At 38.5% G+C, this 16,605-nt stretch overlaps 1 protein-coding gene across 4 annotated transcripts in view; it reads right to left on the reverse strand.

Moving 5' to 3' along the window:
* The window catches only part of GAB1 (GRB2 associated binding protein 1), a 101,780-nt gene that overhangs the window by 35,366 nt on the left and 49,809 nt on the right, over positions 1–16,605 (reverse strand). For all 4 annotated transcript variants that reach the window (XM_050896161.1, XM_050896159.1, XM_050896158.1 and 1 more), the window contains exon 2: positions 7,750–8,044. In XM_050896161.1, the coding sequence (XP_050752118.1) occupies positions 7,750–8,044 (295 nt within the window). The remainder of the gene's footprint in view (positions 1–7,749; positions 8,045–16,605) is intronic.

Below are 16,605 nucleotides of genomic sequence, written 5' to 3' on the forward strand. Positions count from 1 at the left end.
AACATCCAGAATATTTAACATGCAAATGAGCATAACAAGAATCCTATTTTGTTTTTATAATTCCTGCATTCAGTACAGCTAGAACAAGTAGCTTTCTCAAAACAGGGCAAGAGTTTTATCTTTTCTCAGTTGGTACGTTAAGAGCAGTTATAGGCATCATCTTCACCAGAATGTATACTTTTCCTCATTCATTTTTGTATTTGCCTCACTAATAAAACAATCATAAAATTAATGAGGTAAAAAGAACATTTTCTGAACAAGAATAATAAAAGGCTCCCCTCTCTTAACTATATAAAGCTTCTTTATTCTGCATGTTTCTGTATCGGTGCTTTATGAACAGTCTAGAAGACTTGAGTGTGGGAGTTTGCATTTAGGTTTGGTTTTGTGTTTTGGTTTTTTTTTAATGACAGCAAAAATTAAATTGTTTTCTACATTATGATATGCAGTCTCTTAATATTCTAATTATGTAAATACTTGAAATGTTCTCATAGTGAACAAAACACAGAAGCCTCATTACAGTAAGCATTTCTTTAAATGTCAAAATTGCAATCAAAGTAAGAAAATGCATTCTTTGCAGATCGTAGGTAGAAAGACTAAAATAGAAATGGGATTTTCCCATTGTAACAGTGAATCAGCAACAGATATGCAATCACATGATTCTACTATTCTTCTGAGATGTTCCATTCAATCCATTTACTACGATGCAGATGCTGTCATTAAAACAACTAATGGCCAACAAAATATTAGAGTAATAACCTTGAACAAAAATTTACAGATACAACAGTAGGAGCCGTAATAAAAAAAAAACACCAAACCACTTTAATCCTTACAAAGACTTTTTTTTTTTTTAAAGTAAGTCTGTTAAGTCATTATCTGTGCTGCTTAGTGTAATGAGATACATCCTGAAATACACTGCTGGAGTTTCCTCTAGTGTCAGCTTCTACGTGGTCTCAAGTGAAATATCCTGGAATCAAAGGGCCACATGTGTGCATGTGCACGCACAGAGCGCAAGCATGTGTACGCTGACGGGCACAGACAAACAAGCGCTTGCTCTGTTCGCACACTTAACTCAATAGATGTGAGCCAGATCCAGCCCAGAAGATGCATGGACACATTAGTCTGGGTTTGGTTTTCAGCATAAGTGATCAGCTTACAATCAATATGAAATCTATGCAGTGAGCCTCAATTCTGAATCTTTCTGCTATACCCAGAGAAAATCCTTTTAAATACTTTAATAAACAGTTCCTGTGCATTTCATAAGTTTGTTTTCTTAGTTTAATATGATCTCAATGTATCTCTCTTTTTCTGAAGATAAACATGATACCCTCTTTAAAGAACACTAAGGAAGAATTCAGCAGTTGCTCGTTGTATATTATGCTCAGGACAACCCTGCCTCCTGCATCCAAACCAGAAACATGACTGACTGTTCCACGTTCCTATCACACACTGAAGTTTCTGGCTTTCAGTGTTCACATCTAAAATTTAGTACTTACTATCTGCAGTTCATATGTAATTTTAAGCTGCACTTTTGGTTACCCATTTAAAATTTGAAAATACTAAAAGCATTTCCACTCAGAATTTATTCCCCTCTCCACCTGCAATTCTCTTTTGAAGACTCTTCATTCAAAAGGGGGAAAAAAAGAAACATCTGTAGTCTGTTCTCTCCATCTTCAGATGGTACACAGGCTGGGTGACGCAGGAAAAATAATCAAGGAGTCCTGTTATAGACTAACTTCTGTAGGTGCTTGTGAAGAGAAACAGTGCAGCCCACCACATTAAAATGTTTGAGGTTTTTTCTTCACGAAAAAGGCCCAGAGCTCTCCTCGGAAGAGCAGGCTGCTCTAGCCACATGGTGAGTTTACCCAGCTGGGGCTGCAGGACGCTGTCTGGAACCGTAGGCACCTCTGCGCTTCAGAGAGCTTTTCAGTGCTCCATGTACTGCCTCACAGCACCTCATGACTTGAGAACTAGCAATCTGCAGAACAGTTTTCCAACCCACCCTCTTGCAATCCCCTTCTCCTAGCAACTCATCAGGTGATGTTAATGCCACAAAAGGTGTCCAGCAGGAACCAGGGAAAATTAAGTTAATTACCTAGGCATATTAGATTCAGTTTATTTTTCCTCAAGGAACAGTAGAATCACCTTCCATATGATTTTTTTGTCACATGCAGCTGGCAGCTTAAGATAATAGCCCTAAACACTCAAGATTAAGATTCTGACTGCACTCCTGATAGTAAATTGTATCTTTTTAATATATGTATTTTTTCCTCACATACTTGTAAGGGAAGACCTACTGTTACAGATTTTGTGCTCTATTCATCATCATCTCACTTAGCCACCCATCCTTTAACCACATCATCTCAAGTCAAAGCCATCTTAGTCTTCTCTGCTGTCTTCTTTCTCCTTTGGATAACAGGCAATGATTATCTCAGCTTTGCCTCCCTTTACTCAGCCGCTCTTCAGCCACCAGCTACCACCTCTACCAAACTTGCTATGCCAAATCTCAGGTCCTTCTCTGGTCCTGCTTCTTCTAATTTTATTATTCCTCTGCAATTTTGCCAGATGAAATCTTGCAACACTGACAGTTTCCTTCACAGTCTATCCTCACCTTTCTCTCAGCAATTCCACTCTCAAAAAAATCATGTTTGTACATCTCAGCAGCCATTATCCCCCACCTTTACTTCCTCAAAGCAACCAACCAAAAAAGCCTCCACAAAAAGAGATGCCCTTGTGCCACCATTCCCTCTAAACCTACTGCCTCACTTCTAAGACAACAGACCCACAATGCTTGTCTGGAGGGTCTCTCTCCTAATGCTTAAGTCAGTCCTTTCATGTTCTTTACTGCACTCCAGGTCACCAGTTACTCATCCTCCTAGCATGTCATTTTTGAGCTGACTTTCTTTCTAGTTAATCATATCCATGAAATACAAAAAATCTCAACTTGTCATTAAGTACATCATCTCTATGGTGCAAATTGGTTGCAAAGACTTTTTTTAAGCTTATTACTGTGTCATTGCACTTCTCTCTACACTCTTCCAGAGCCTCCCCTCCTTCATCTAAAAGCTTATACTATTTCTCCTCACTTTTGAGCCCTTTCATGACCGAGGTCTTTAATATTCATCACATGTTATTGAGATGGTTATTTTGATTTGCCAAGTGTGCCAGCCGCTATCATTCACTTGTTAAAGCTGTCAAAGGAGAACATTTTTTATTTCTTACAGGCAGACCCTTCATGCAGCAAGGGCACCCTAAAAACGTCTAACGTCCACTATTTACTTATCAAAGACCCCCAGAAAATTTCTTCTCAAAAATCCCAGAGTTCAACAACAGTCCAACAGCTGAAGCACTAAGACCACTTATCTGTCATAATGGTCAAAACCACCTTATTTGCTTTCACTTCTTCCCATGCCTCTGCTCCTATGTTGATGTCTCTTACTGCAGATAGTAAGTTCTTAGTGGCAGAGCCTGTTTTCTGTTCCACGCTTCTGTTACAGGCAGCACAGGGGTATCCTGATCTGATACAGAGATTTCCAACACAGCGTAGCAGCAGTGATGCTTGACCACGCAGCATTAGAGAGAATACAAGGAGTCAGGATCAGAAGGTGGAGTTATGTTCATCCTCCCAGTCACTGATATTGCACCCAAGCTATGATCAACCTTCAGTGCATGTATTATCAGGACACGACTTAAAAAAAATGGTTATCCGAAAATAATTTTACTGTTCAAAATGCAGAAGGCATGAGAGGCATATACCAGATAGCAGCTGCCTGAACAGAAATACTGCAAACTTTGACAGCATTGTGTGTGAAGCAAGCTGTAGCTCTTTCAAAGTACGGTCCTTATGAGGACAGAAACTTTTTTTACCACATGTAATTATTTGTGTAAATGTAATTGTAGATTTCAGCGTCTTGTTCTTCCCTTCTCTTTTTTTCTTCTGCTTGACTTTGTTATTGCTATCTTCAGTCAAATGAATACATGCAAGTAACATGTTTGCATATAGTAAGATTATTTCCTCCTTCCCCTGCTCTGCCAAGCACGCAATTCACTAAATTACAGAAACATGGAGCTGGATCACGTATAAAACATTCATCACAGATGTCTACTGAATTCTAGGGAAGGGCTTTCACAGCCTGCGCTTAAATAACCTTAGAAGGTTTTTCTTTATCCTTACATCACTCACTGAAAGAGAAACAAATTACTTCTCTCTTCAGATAACAACCGATCCATGTCCTGCTTATCACAGCTTTTTATGCTTTGAAATTCAGCTCTTGCATCAGTATTTTCTTCCTGGAAAAAAACAAATCCTTCAACTTTTCTCCTCATCGATCACTTTTAAAAATCTATTTCTCTATTTCTACTGTTCTTTAAACACTTATCCTCATCCTTCTGGAAGCTCGGGCCACAGTATTTTGGCTGAGGTCTCCACAGCACCAGGCAGAGAACAACAGTCATTTCCCATGTCCATTTAGTCTCTCCATCCCAGAACATCTCTCACTGGAGTTCAAAGCGCACAAAACACTGACAACACATTTTTGCTTATAGTTACATTTTAACCTCTAAATGACCTATTATATTATGACCTTACAGAGAAATAGTAAAAGTGCAGTATGAAACTCAGTGGCAAACCTAAAACCTATGCTCATGTGTAGCTCCTCCCACCTTTGCATATGCATTTTAAAAAGAAAGATGCTACAGAAACAAACATTTTACAGCTTCCATTTGAAAACAAGAAGCATTAGCTGAAGAAAACATAAAAAGTACCCAGAAATTTCTTTACAAAAGTAGAATTATTTAGCTTATTTAAAAAAAAAAATTTCCTTCATGTTTCCATCTTGTTGTGAGTTTAAAAGACCTAAATCACTGTAAACCCCTCCTTAAAAGAAAGTCCCTATAAAAAGCCATATAATGTAATTTTAATGTAATCATTACAGATCACACTATACTATGATGCAATCAGAAAGCTGGAGACTCAATGGCTTGTAAATAGGACTAGAGAACATAAATTTATCTACTCAGTCCAAATACAAATGTAACGTTGTAGATCTCCAGAATGAACAGATTTCACATGCATAAATCAATTTCTAGTTGGAAGGTCACAACAAAACATTAGATAGTTAGAAATTACTGTGAATACTCATTTTTAAGAAAAGTAATAAAAGAAAATACAAACTTCGCACCATAGGAATTTCTGAGTCTTCACTAAGTATGGAAGGAGCAGCTCAGAGCTAGTCTGAAGTGATCTTTATTTTTTTGGTCTCTTCACAGTTATGATTAACTCTTTCTCCCCCATTCCTCCCAACACCAAAAAAACTACTCCATATTCATTTTCTAGTAGCACTAACCACCACCATCTCATAATTTTTTTCTTTGTAAATCCAAGGAGGCAATTGGACTGGGCTTCCAAACAAACAGCAGCAGGAACAATAGGCCAGTGGTGCCCCTAGTCCTTGAACAAGCAAAGGATGCCAATGACAGTCCTCTCATAACAAGACCCTTAACCAGTCTGGCAAGAGACATTTTATCCAGCTTCAAAGAAAGCTATCTTCCACTTCCATAGGCTAAAGGGAAGGTTAGTTATGCCCCATACCATCTCTTTTTGTTTAGTTCCATACTAAAATAATAGTGCTTTTTTATTGTCTGAAGTGAATTTCACCTATTCTTTAACTTCTCAAAATAAACTGTACATTAACACAGATTTTATAAAGTACATTTATGACTTGCTCTTCCATTGGTAGGAAGATTTATCTTGTAAAAATAAGAACTTGGCAATAAACAGACAGTCAGCAACTGATTTTCCCATTTTCCTTTCTTAATTCTTCCTCAACACATTGCAAGTACTAAACCCATAAAGCAGACAGTACTGTCAACTCTCAGTTATGTAAAGTAAAGGTGTTGGGATAACTCAGACAAAGCTAAAATGCCAAAGATGAAACATGCAATGAGAGTATAATGGGGATAAGTTACTGATACAATTGACTGAAGCAAAAACCAGTTTTGGTCCAAACAGCCAGTGAGGACGTACTTAGTTCTCTCTGCATTCATAGCGCGTTTCATCTTCAGTTCAACAGAAGATGTAACATCAACAGAAAATTAAGGATTAGCAATACACCACCTCTCAGCAAGGAAAGCCCCCATGGCTTTGAGGGGACCTGTCCTGGTTTCAGCTGGGATAGAGTTAATTTTCTTCCCAGTACCTGGTATAATGTTGTGTTTTGGATTTAGTATGAGAATAATGTTGATAACACACTGATGTTTTTAGTTGTTGCTAAGCAGTGTTTATACTAAGTCAAGAATTTTTTAGCTCCTCATGCCCTGCCAGCAAGAAGGCTGGAGGTACACAAGAAGTTAGGAGGGGACACAGCCAGAACAGCTGACCCAAACTGGCCAAAGGGACATTCCATACCATATGACATCATGTCCAGTGGTGTTTAGTTGCTGGCTGGGGTTAAACCACGACAGGACCCTACCTCTCCGTTCCACGCAATGGATACGTGCCCCTTTGCGCTCTCACATACACAAGAGCTGCCAGGTAAACACATTTCCTCCTTACTTTCCAGATTCCTAGTTTGTCCCCAGAACCAATGATTTCTGCGTGCCTCCTGCCCACGGCTGCCCTGGTGCACTAGTATATTATCCACTGAAAAGCAACCACCTGCCTACCTCTCTCCTGTACGTAACAGATGCCTGGCAGACTGAATACTGAGTCACATGGCAATCGTTCTTAGAAACGTGCTGTGGGTGGTCTCAGTTATGTTCAGGATGTCATAAAAACATGCTGGAACTGTCAAAACAAGTACCCTTCACTGAATTTGCTATTAGAGTGGTAAGTCATAAATGAATTTTTCGTAACAAAGTTTTAGTTCAAAACTGCAATAAGGAGAAAGAAAAGGGTCCCTCTTCAGAAAGCAATAATATTTTCCAGTCATTTTTGAAGATTTGGCTGGAGTAGAAGAGATGCAAGCCCTTTTTTCCCCACCTCCCTCCAATCCACAATCCTACAAAAACCAGGGATTTAATTCCAGCCCCTTCAGTCAGGCATGCTTTATTTACAACCCTCTTACCGCTCCTATTTAATCTTCTCTTGGGACTATGCACAGAGCTACAGCAAGTCATGCAACCCACTAATCTCCACAAGGAATGCAGGAATAATAAGTAAATAAATAAAGATGGATTCAGGACAAGCAATGGCCACAAGGTATTTGTAGGAATTAAACACACCATCCTGTTTCCTACAAGCTGCTTTCACACAATGTCTATTTTGGTAGGATTAGAGCTGGATAGTGGAGAACTACAAGTTATTTTTCGTTTCTTTCGGCCGGTGGGGGGCGGATTATTTTTTTTTCCAAGTTGCAAAGCAGACGGAGAAATGGTAATATTAGAAACCTGACATTTTGCACTCATTCCTGCTTGCATAACCATACGTTTTTATACCAAATGGGATTCCTTTGATGATTATGATGATCTTCTGTTTTGCATGATTTTACTTAAAGATTTTTCCTATACTCTCAAGACCTAAATCATGCAAAACAGAAGAGCATCATCCAAGTTCTATGGCACACTTAATTTGTAACCAATTCTTAAAATCTCCCTCTGTCCTGCTTACTTTTTTTTTTCCAGAGTAAGAAGGAAGTTTCATAGCCAATGCATACAAGCTTTAAAACATATGCCAGCTAAGGATAGTCATCTGATCTTTGAAACCTTGTTTGCATGTAAGCATCGCACTTTCTCAGAAAAACCAACAGAACTTACCCTCATCTGTAGGGTTGAACCCACAGATATCACAGATACATCGAACCCACTTATTCATCTCCTCCTCGCTGTCTGCTACCAAATAGAAAACTCTGTCTATAGTGTTGATATCAAAAATATAACTGTTTTCAAACTCTTTTTTGTTGAACGTTAATCCAGCATCCACTTGTTGACACAAATTTAAGTCAATAATACGGATAGGCTTCTTGGCATGGTCATTTTTGTAGTATTCCAATACATCTGGATCCCCTGTTAAACGGCCGCTGCGAAGCACAAACCATCTCCTCTTCCATGCCTGAAAATTGGAGAGAGAAAAAAGGGAGAAAAATTAGAAGGAAGAAATCATACTTTAAGACTGTTACCTTTTGTGTATGGTTTCAACCTGGGTTGAACCGAGTAATAATAAGTAGTTCAATTGTAATTCTAAGAGATTACACACCAGTTACCTACATTCAATACAATCTATTTATGTATTGTTACAGCACTGGACTAGAGGATTAGTGAATTTGTATTTTAAAGTTTATTTCCTCTGTATTTGAGCTTTGTTTTTACATATGGGACATATAATTAAATCACTGTTTACAAAATGAGAAAGGATGAATCCAGTAAAGAAAAAAAGGGGGGAGGGGACCAGGAGAGGGGAAAAAAGCACACTCAAAAAACTTCTGAAGGAAGCTGACATAGGCATGGGGGAGACAAAATAAAATACATCTTTAAGTGCTCCATACTGTCTTGTTTCCAATATCTGCTGCTTCGGGCTGATGCATTTTAACTCTGAATTTTTCACTGATACTCAACGACAGCGACCTGCATTTAAAGAACAATGCTCACGTCGTATGCTTGCCTCAACGTTAGGGGAACTCTGCACTCAGAACCTCATAATACTTCTGCAATAGTACTTTGTACAGAAAAAGAGCTACATTATTATTTTGGAAACCATTAGAGAGATGGGGATGGAGAGAATGACCAAACGTTATCGTTTTACCGCATAAAAACAGTCTCTGTGGAAGGTATGTCCACAGAAGAAATACATTTCACAATCTGATGCCGTGCTTGTTATACCAGCCTTCCTGCCACTGCAGAGAGGAAGAAACCGGTGTGGGAGAAAAGCACAACTAAAATGCCTCATCTTCCAACTAATCCTCAGCTGCCTTTCATTCCCACGCGCCTCTGTCACCTGGCATAATTCTCACCAGAAACATTAACTCAAACCAAGAAACCAAGGTTTGCATACAACTGTCCTGGCATTACCAACAGCATCTTTATTGTCCCACTTAGCTGTATTTTGGTTCCTCACCTCTACCAGCAATACAGCATTCTATGCTATAAGCTTCCTTACACACACAAATGCCAAGATAACGGGCACAGCAGAAGAAACTAGACATACTGCCATTGCCCACTAGAAGAGCTGCACCGCATTCACCATTAGAAACCTGAAAGTAGAGCCTGGACACAGTGGGAGCCATCACTGTTTTGCCCATTTGTTTTTACACTTTTCAGCAAAGTTGGAGACAAAGGCAAATCAATGCACTAGCCAAGCCACTGCGCATTACACTGCAGACTCACACCATGTCCCAAGGCACCCCATTTAAAACTTCTTTAGGATATTCAAACAAGTTTGCCAGCATGTCCTTTGTAAGGACAAAAACCAACAGAAGAAATAAAAAAAAAAAACAAAACAGGTGAACACGTTCTCCTTTTGGCCAGCCCTGGCTGTATGCTAACCAAGGAAAGGAACGAAATCAGGAAGGATGGTCCCAGAACAGGTCAAGATGTATCATGTCCTTTACACACTGGGACATAGCTTTGAAAACAAGACTTTCTTACTATGTATTAGGAAAAGATTCAGACCCATTTTCTTGAGGCACAAGAATGCTTCCATTTCATTTTTATGTAGCTGCTACCTTCAAATAAACCAGTGGAGGGAGGACATAAAGGACAAAGAGCAAGAACTGCACTGCCATCTTCCAGCTCTGAACTAGCGCCGTCAGCTTTGCACTAGAGACTCACAAAACCCTCATTGTCAAGTGGGCATGCCTTTTTTGGGTATCAAGCTTAGGAAGCTATTATGAAAAGATAATACAGAAAACAGGAGAAATGGAAAAATGCCAGACAGCTTAATTAAGGCTTGTGATCCATTCTCCAACTACCAAGCCTCTAAAAGTTATTTGAATTTAAGATACCTTTTATACTTTATAAAACGAGTATATTTATTGTAGTTGTGAATACAGCATCTGCCTTTAGATGGTGAACTGTGTGAATCAAGTCAAGGTCTCAAGCAACTATTTCCATGGTAGCAGTAAGTTTAACTGGGTGAACAGCAAAACACAGAAGTAGAAGATGTAACAGATGAAACCCCTTCAATTTAGATTTCAGATGTGAGCACCTTCTAGTAGGACAGCTGATAAGCACTGTTTAACAGCGACCCAAAAACACTGGCAAAGTTTGTTTTGTTTCCTGTTTCCAAATCAAGTGACAACTTAGATGCTGGGATAACAGGAAACTTCAGTATTGGAGGCTCTCTCTCCAAACAAGGTCAATCACAGATAACTGTTACAAACCAAACTGCAAAACTCTGTTGCTTCAGAAACTAGCTTTATCTTTAACCTCAGCCTTCAGTCATTCAGATTAAACTTTCAAAGCTGCAGTCAGGAGGGAAGAGATTAGAGATAGGAGAGGGACAAGAGCAATTGAGAAGCACGATGCATTTTGTCTCACGATTTGTGTAACAACCACCACCAAAAAAAATCAACTCTGTATCAACCAAGCATGCCTCTTCTAGAAGTTTATTTCTAGCACTGTGTTAAGGAGTGAAAGACTCTTCGCAATCCTGACAATCTCTGTTGAGCATTAATAAATAAATAGGACTCTTAAAAATTCAGAAAATCAACCAGCTGAAAGGAATTTGCTTTCAGCCCTTTGGGCTACAAAATAGCAACTATGAAGTACTTAAAACACTGAATTCAGCCTACCAGCACCTGCTACTATTTTTGAAGAGTTTTCACATAGTGCATATGTGAACGCTCATTTCAGTCATAGAATGAGTCACACTCACTGAAACTGGCACAGATTATATTCAAAAACAAAAGCAATTCCATAAACTACACACTAATAAGGCAGACACAAAGGTTCTCTGGATTACAGTACAAAGCACAATTTAGCAGCAGAATAAAGCTTAAAGCTAGACAAGTGAACTGACATCAGCACCCTTGCTAATCATAGTACAAAAGCGCCTCTATATTTTGTCAAAGTGCAAAATGAGCCCACATAAATCACTCTTTGTTATTTGAAAATATCTGGGATTCTTAAAGCTTGATCTATTTTTAACATTTCAGTATTTGTCGTTGTAACAAAAGCTGGATACTGCCTCACTGAAGTACAGAATACTGTGCTATATGTGTAAGGAAGAGAGCTTCTTCAGTAATGGCTTTCCAAAAAGAAACCTCTAAAAGAGAGGGTGCACATGTGCAAATACGTACTTACGCAAACTTAACCTTTTTTTTTTTTTAATCCCTTTGGGCATTCTTGTTTGAAAACTTCGCATTTTCTTTCACAGAGCTTGTTACAGACTATTTCTCACAATCACCAAAAAAGATGCAACTGGTTTAAGTCACAGGAAAATTACAGGTACTAATTATCTGTCATGTTACTGATGTTATCAGCCATACATTATCAAACATTGGTTTTCTATGCTAAATGTCAACTGCATTAAGTTTGAGAAGTCAAAAAAATAGCCAGTATGGGATTTAAACATTTTGTCCCAGTGACAATATCATTTGATTATGGAAAGATATTTGAGCAGATAGAGGAAAGGTGGTTTTTTTAATGAAAGATTTTTTCATATATATAAAATGGGTGTTATTAATATATATAGGGTTTAAAAATATATTTTATAAATGTACTAACACCTAGTTAGAAAACACTTCATGCAGATCAAATATCTAATTCTGAAGTAAAATTGTTCCTTTTAGAAGTGTAGTATGGCAAATGTCATGGGAATCAAGTTCACTAAAAGCCTGTGTAGCCTTTGTAAATTATTACAAACCAAGGTTTAACGAGGTTTGCTGCTTTTGTTTCAGACTAAGAAAGGCCTTGTGTGCCTCTCAGCTTGTTTTCTCCTTTGAGCTGCAAAGCATATCAGCTGGCCTAACATAGGACATCACCATTCTTGCCAAACATTGTCCTGTTTGTATCATGAGACCATCGTATCATGAGACCATCATAACTATAGAAACAAGCTTGTTTGCTTGTTTTTGAGGTAGTCTAAAATGTGACAAGCTGCTCACCCACAGAGCTTCAAATGATCAAAGGAATAGTGGAATTCTGTATTTTTCACACAGCATTTTGAGTAGGTTACAAAGCAAAACCAAGAAATTCTTACGATTAGTTTTTCCACTCACATATATGCAAACTGCTGATTTAAAACTGAGTGAATCAGCTAAAAAACTGGCAGCAAGCATCACTTAGCAGTGTTGGGGTTTGTTTGGTTTTTTTTTTTTTTTGAAAGACTGTAGCTAAACCTGTATGCAGTACACAGGGTTTACAGTATAATCTCCTTACAAGAGGTATATCTGTTGAAGAAGCTGCAGCTATACCTCCCTTAATCTTTACATTTATGGATTTTCCACCCCCTCCCCCCATCATATATATTCGAGATGTACCTCATTCAGCTGCTGGCTGTAGTTCAAAGATGTAGGAAATAGGGGATGTATGTGTAAATGGAGAGGGAAAGGAAGGAGGAAGGGGCAGGAAAGAGTAGGTAATTTACATTTATATTTTAAAAAGGATTTAACCTTCCATTTGGATCTTCTCAAGCTCCAGAGCTTGGCTCAAGAGGCCAAAATAATTACATGAAATGTTTAAATAAAAGCTTAGAAATGTTAAATCAAAGACAACTTTTTCTGGTCAATTTTTTACAGCATTTGCTCTCATGTGGTCAAGTAACTCTGCTTACTGATGAACTGGTCAATTGTCCTTCTTTGGTTTGCTAAGTATTATTACCCATAATCCTCACGTCATTTAAAGCTGATTTTCTTCTTCTAGTACATTTACCACCTTTTTTCTCTTGGGTAGCATCCAGTCAAAGAAACCTCCAAAACTGCTGAGCACTGGCTAAGCCAAGAGGGTATCACTTACATCCCGCTCCGGTAATACTGCTAATAAATCTTTCCCCCATGTATGACCAGCAGACCCAGGAATAAAATTACAAATCTCAGACCTTCCTTCTCTTCTCTCAAGTGTGCAGACATCTGTGCTTAGGTTTTTGCCTCTGTACTCCACAGAGAGTACTTTAAAAGGGCAGTATTTGGCATCCTCCTTTCCCAGAGAAGTCAACTAAGACTTGGAAGAAAGAAGCGACTTACCCAGGGGCACAGGGAAGGATCCAAAAGAACACTTGATGTTTTACAAACACACGACAAAACATTTCCTTGCTCCAAAAGAACTTATAAAGTAAGCAGAAGACATGCAAAGCATGAACCAGAGAGCGGGGGGGGGGGGGGGGGGAAGACAGCCCAAGGTCACTACAGAATGCTCTCCTGGACATTTGTTTAAGTCCTGAACCTACTGTTGACTGCTGGGATCAAGATTTAATTTTCTTTATGCTTTTTGCTCCCATCTATTTCATCTATCCCTCTCCCCTCACTTTTTCCCCAGTGCAAAGGTTAAACAATAGTGAAATTGCTACATGTCTTTGACAAACAACAGGAAGAAGAATCACAAACAGAAGTTGAGTATTTCTTCTCCTTTTTACCTCCACATTTCTAGTGTCCAGGTGTTCTGTTCATCACAGGAGACAAACACACCTCTGGCATAGCTTCACTGACTCGTGTGTTAGACCTGTGCTCTGCATCCCATTAGAAGCTCAAATGAAATAAAAATAAGTGTTCCTTCATGCTATGCTTCTTTTTAAATCCTGTTTGTGGCAGGCATAGACCAGTGACAACTGTCACTGATGAGCTTCATCCCACAAGGCACGTATTTGGAAGGACCGCTGGGAAGTAGCCAAAAGAGGTCACATTAGGTAATGATACTTCAAGTACAGAACTTTACTTTTTCCACTTGCTACTCTCCTGGCTTGCAGAACCAACTCCAACATGGTGAAATTTCAAAATTTCGGCTGACGTTTTCCCTGAGAAATTAATACTTGTATATTTCTACATGGAAATAAATTAAGGGGTGTTTTTCAGAAAGCATTTTCTGGAAATCTTTTAAAACTTTTTTTTTTTTTTTTTAAAAAGGCCATATCATGAGCACGAGAACTGAAGAATATGTAATTACTAGTTACTTCTGAAAACCATTGTCATAACACCTACTGGCAACTGCCATCTTCTTCCCTAAAAATGATGCTTTTTTTTTTTAAAAACATAAGACAGAACAACTAATCTGAGCACAAAAACGCATGTTTAGTGTCTTAATTCTAATAGCAGAAACTGCATTTCCAAGATTTGACAATAGTCCAAACATTCTACTTTTAGTAGTGTTAAATACTAAGAAGCGTAAACAGTGCCGCAAAATAAACAAATGCGATGCGAGGAAAATACTGAATACATTATGACTTTCTTTAAATACTTAAGACTTGTTTTCCAGGAAGCACCATCTTTTCTCACTGAGCAAAATAAGGAAAAAACAGTCTCAGTGGAAGTTTCCACTCTCCTGGCCATCATCCTGATCATCTGTTCCGAATACACACAAGGCCAAAATTTCCTGTTTTCAAACTATTGTCACCATTTTCTAGTCTTGTGCTGTCGATTCTAACTTTAGCTTGTTAAATAAACAAAACACTGAAAATACAGCAGAACAATACTTCCACACAGATTTACTGTGAGCACTGTTTCATAACTGATGTTTCAACATGGGAATTAGTCTCCCAGCGTTACACCACTAATTAAAACGTCAAAAAAGGTACAAAATACAATTCAGACAAGGTAGCACTAACTGCTGCTTTATTTTGTGAATCTAAAACTAACTGAATATTTTCATAGTCCTTTCCATTTTGCATGGGGGTTCTTGTTTTTTGGGTTTTTTTTTGTTTGTTTGTTTGGTTTGTTTGTTTTGTTTTTTAAAGCCTTATGCCTATTCCCAGTGTAATTCTGCAGCCAGGTCTGTATCATCTAATTCACATTAAACTGATCCTTATTATGACTGGTTTATTATGACTGGTAGCATCAGTCACTTCAATAAATACTTGCCTTTCTGCAGTATGTCAGAAATTTTCTAATGGCAAGCACAAATTTCTCTGCCATACTCCTGCACACCAGAGAATTATCATCATCTCGTCACCAAACGAGAACTGATTCAGAGAGCTATATAGAGCAATAAAGCAGGAGACCTGCAGCAGAGCCAGGACCTCAGACCTCATTTCACTCCCACCAAGCTAGGACCAGTGACCACATCATCCCTCTATCTTCCTACATCATCTTATCCACTTATTGTGCCTACAAATATTCTGTTGTTTCTGATCACTTGCAAACTTACCTTTTCACTTCTAGTTGTTCTACTTCACACCACCCACCCTGCGCGGCTAAGACATAACTCCTTAACAGTCTTGCCAGCAACATGTTCCCTGTCACAGATATTAGTTTTGCCATCTCCTCTCACTGCTTTGTCAGCAATGAAAACATAACACTTGTCATGGCATGACGCTTGTCACAGCATAAGAAGAAGTGTATCTGTTGCAGGTCCCTTACCCACACATCTACACGGTCTTTGGTTTGCTGCCCTGTTTCTCAGAACATTTCCAAAATTTGGTCTTTTCCTCTCTGATCATGAACATGTTCTGATCATCTCCCTCTCTGGTCTTTCCCATATCCATCCTATTTAAAATAACACTGCCAGAACAATCTCCCTTCTCTCATTCTAATCACATCCTCTTCTATTTTAGTTATCCATTTATTGACTTGCTTTATTGCAGTTTTGAGCCTCTTTTCAGGCTTTTTCTTCTTAGGAAAGTCAATGCACCTACCTGACTCCCTCCCTCTTGTAAGTCACCTCCTATTGCTTTGCTCTACCACCGATACCAGGTTTGGTTAATTTTTCCTTCTCTCTCGCATCTCTCATCTTTCTTCAACTTCTGAAGGCTCCCCAAATCAATAAGCAAGGGCATGACATCTCCTTCCTTCAGATTCCTCCTAAAGATCAGCCTCTTTGATAATACTTGCAATCACCCAACCAAATCACAATTTGGCTTTGCATCGGATGGATTTATTTTAAAAGTAATGTTTTTGTGTATTCATCAGACAAAGGTTTGTTTGTTGTTTTTTTTAAAGTTGCTTCAGTCTTTTCATCAGCTCTTAATTAGAAGTCACTTCCCCCCCCCAAGTCTTAATCTAAGAAAGCAAAACATTCAGGGTAGGTTCTGCCCTTTTTTTTTTTTTTTTTTTTTTTTTTAAGGTGTCTGTACATTACTTATCACAAGGATTACTACAGTGCTGACAAGGCCCCCTTAACAAGACAAGCCAGAGAAGACACCAGCTGTGCTGCTTGACTCTAGTTCCACTATCATGAGCTCATGGGTGTACGTTGTGACAAGTTGCACGAGAGCAATGCACAGAAAAATAAAAAAATTAGGATTTATAAAAGACACAATAAATCCAAAGCTGAAAGGTCAAGCCTACACTCCATTGATATCAACAGCTGCTTTCCCACTAATGGCCGGGGATGAAATACTTCACCATATATTTTTGTCTATTCATTTCTCATTTCCTAGGAGGACAGTCATTTTGAAGTAGTGTTTGTAACAAGGTGTGAAAAATCCCCATTCTTCCAGATCACAAGCCCAATGCATTTTCTAATATTTTGTACAGATTCACAGTTTTCCTTTTTTTCTTTTCGTTCTTACTTGCCTGTGTAGATATC

This window comes from Gymnogyps californianus, chromosome 4 (genome assembly GCF_018139145.2).
Source record: "Gymnogyps californianus isolate 813 chromosome 4, ASM1813914v2, whole genome shotgun sequence".
NCBI lineage: Eukaryota > Metazoa > Chordata > Aves > Accipitriformes > Cathartidae > Gymnogyps > Gymnogyps californianus.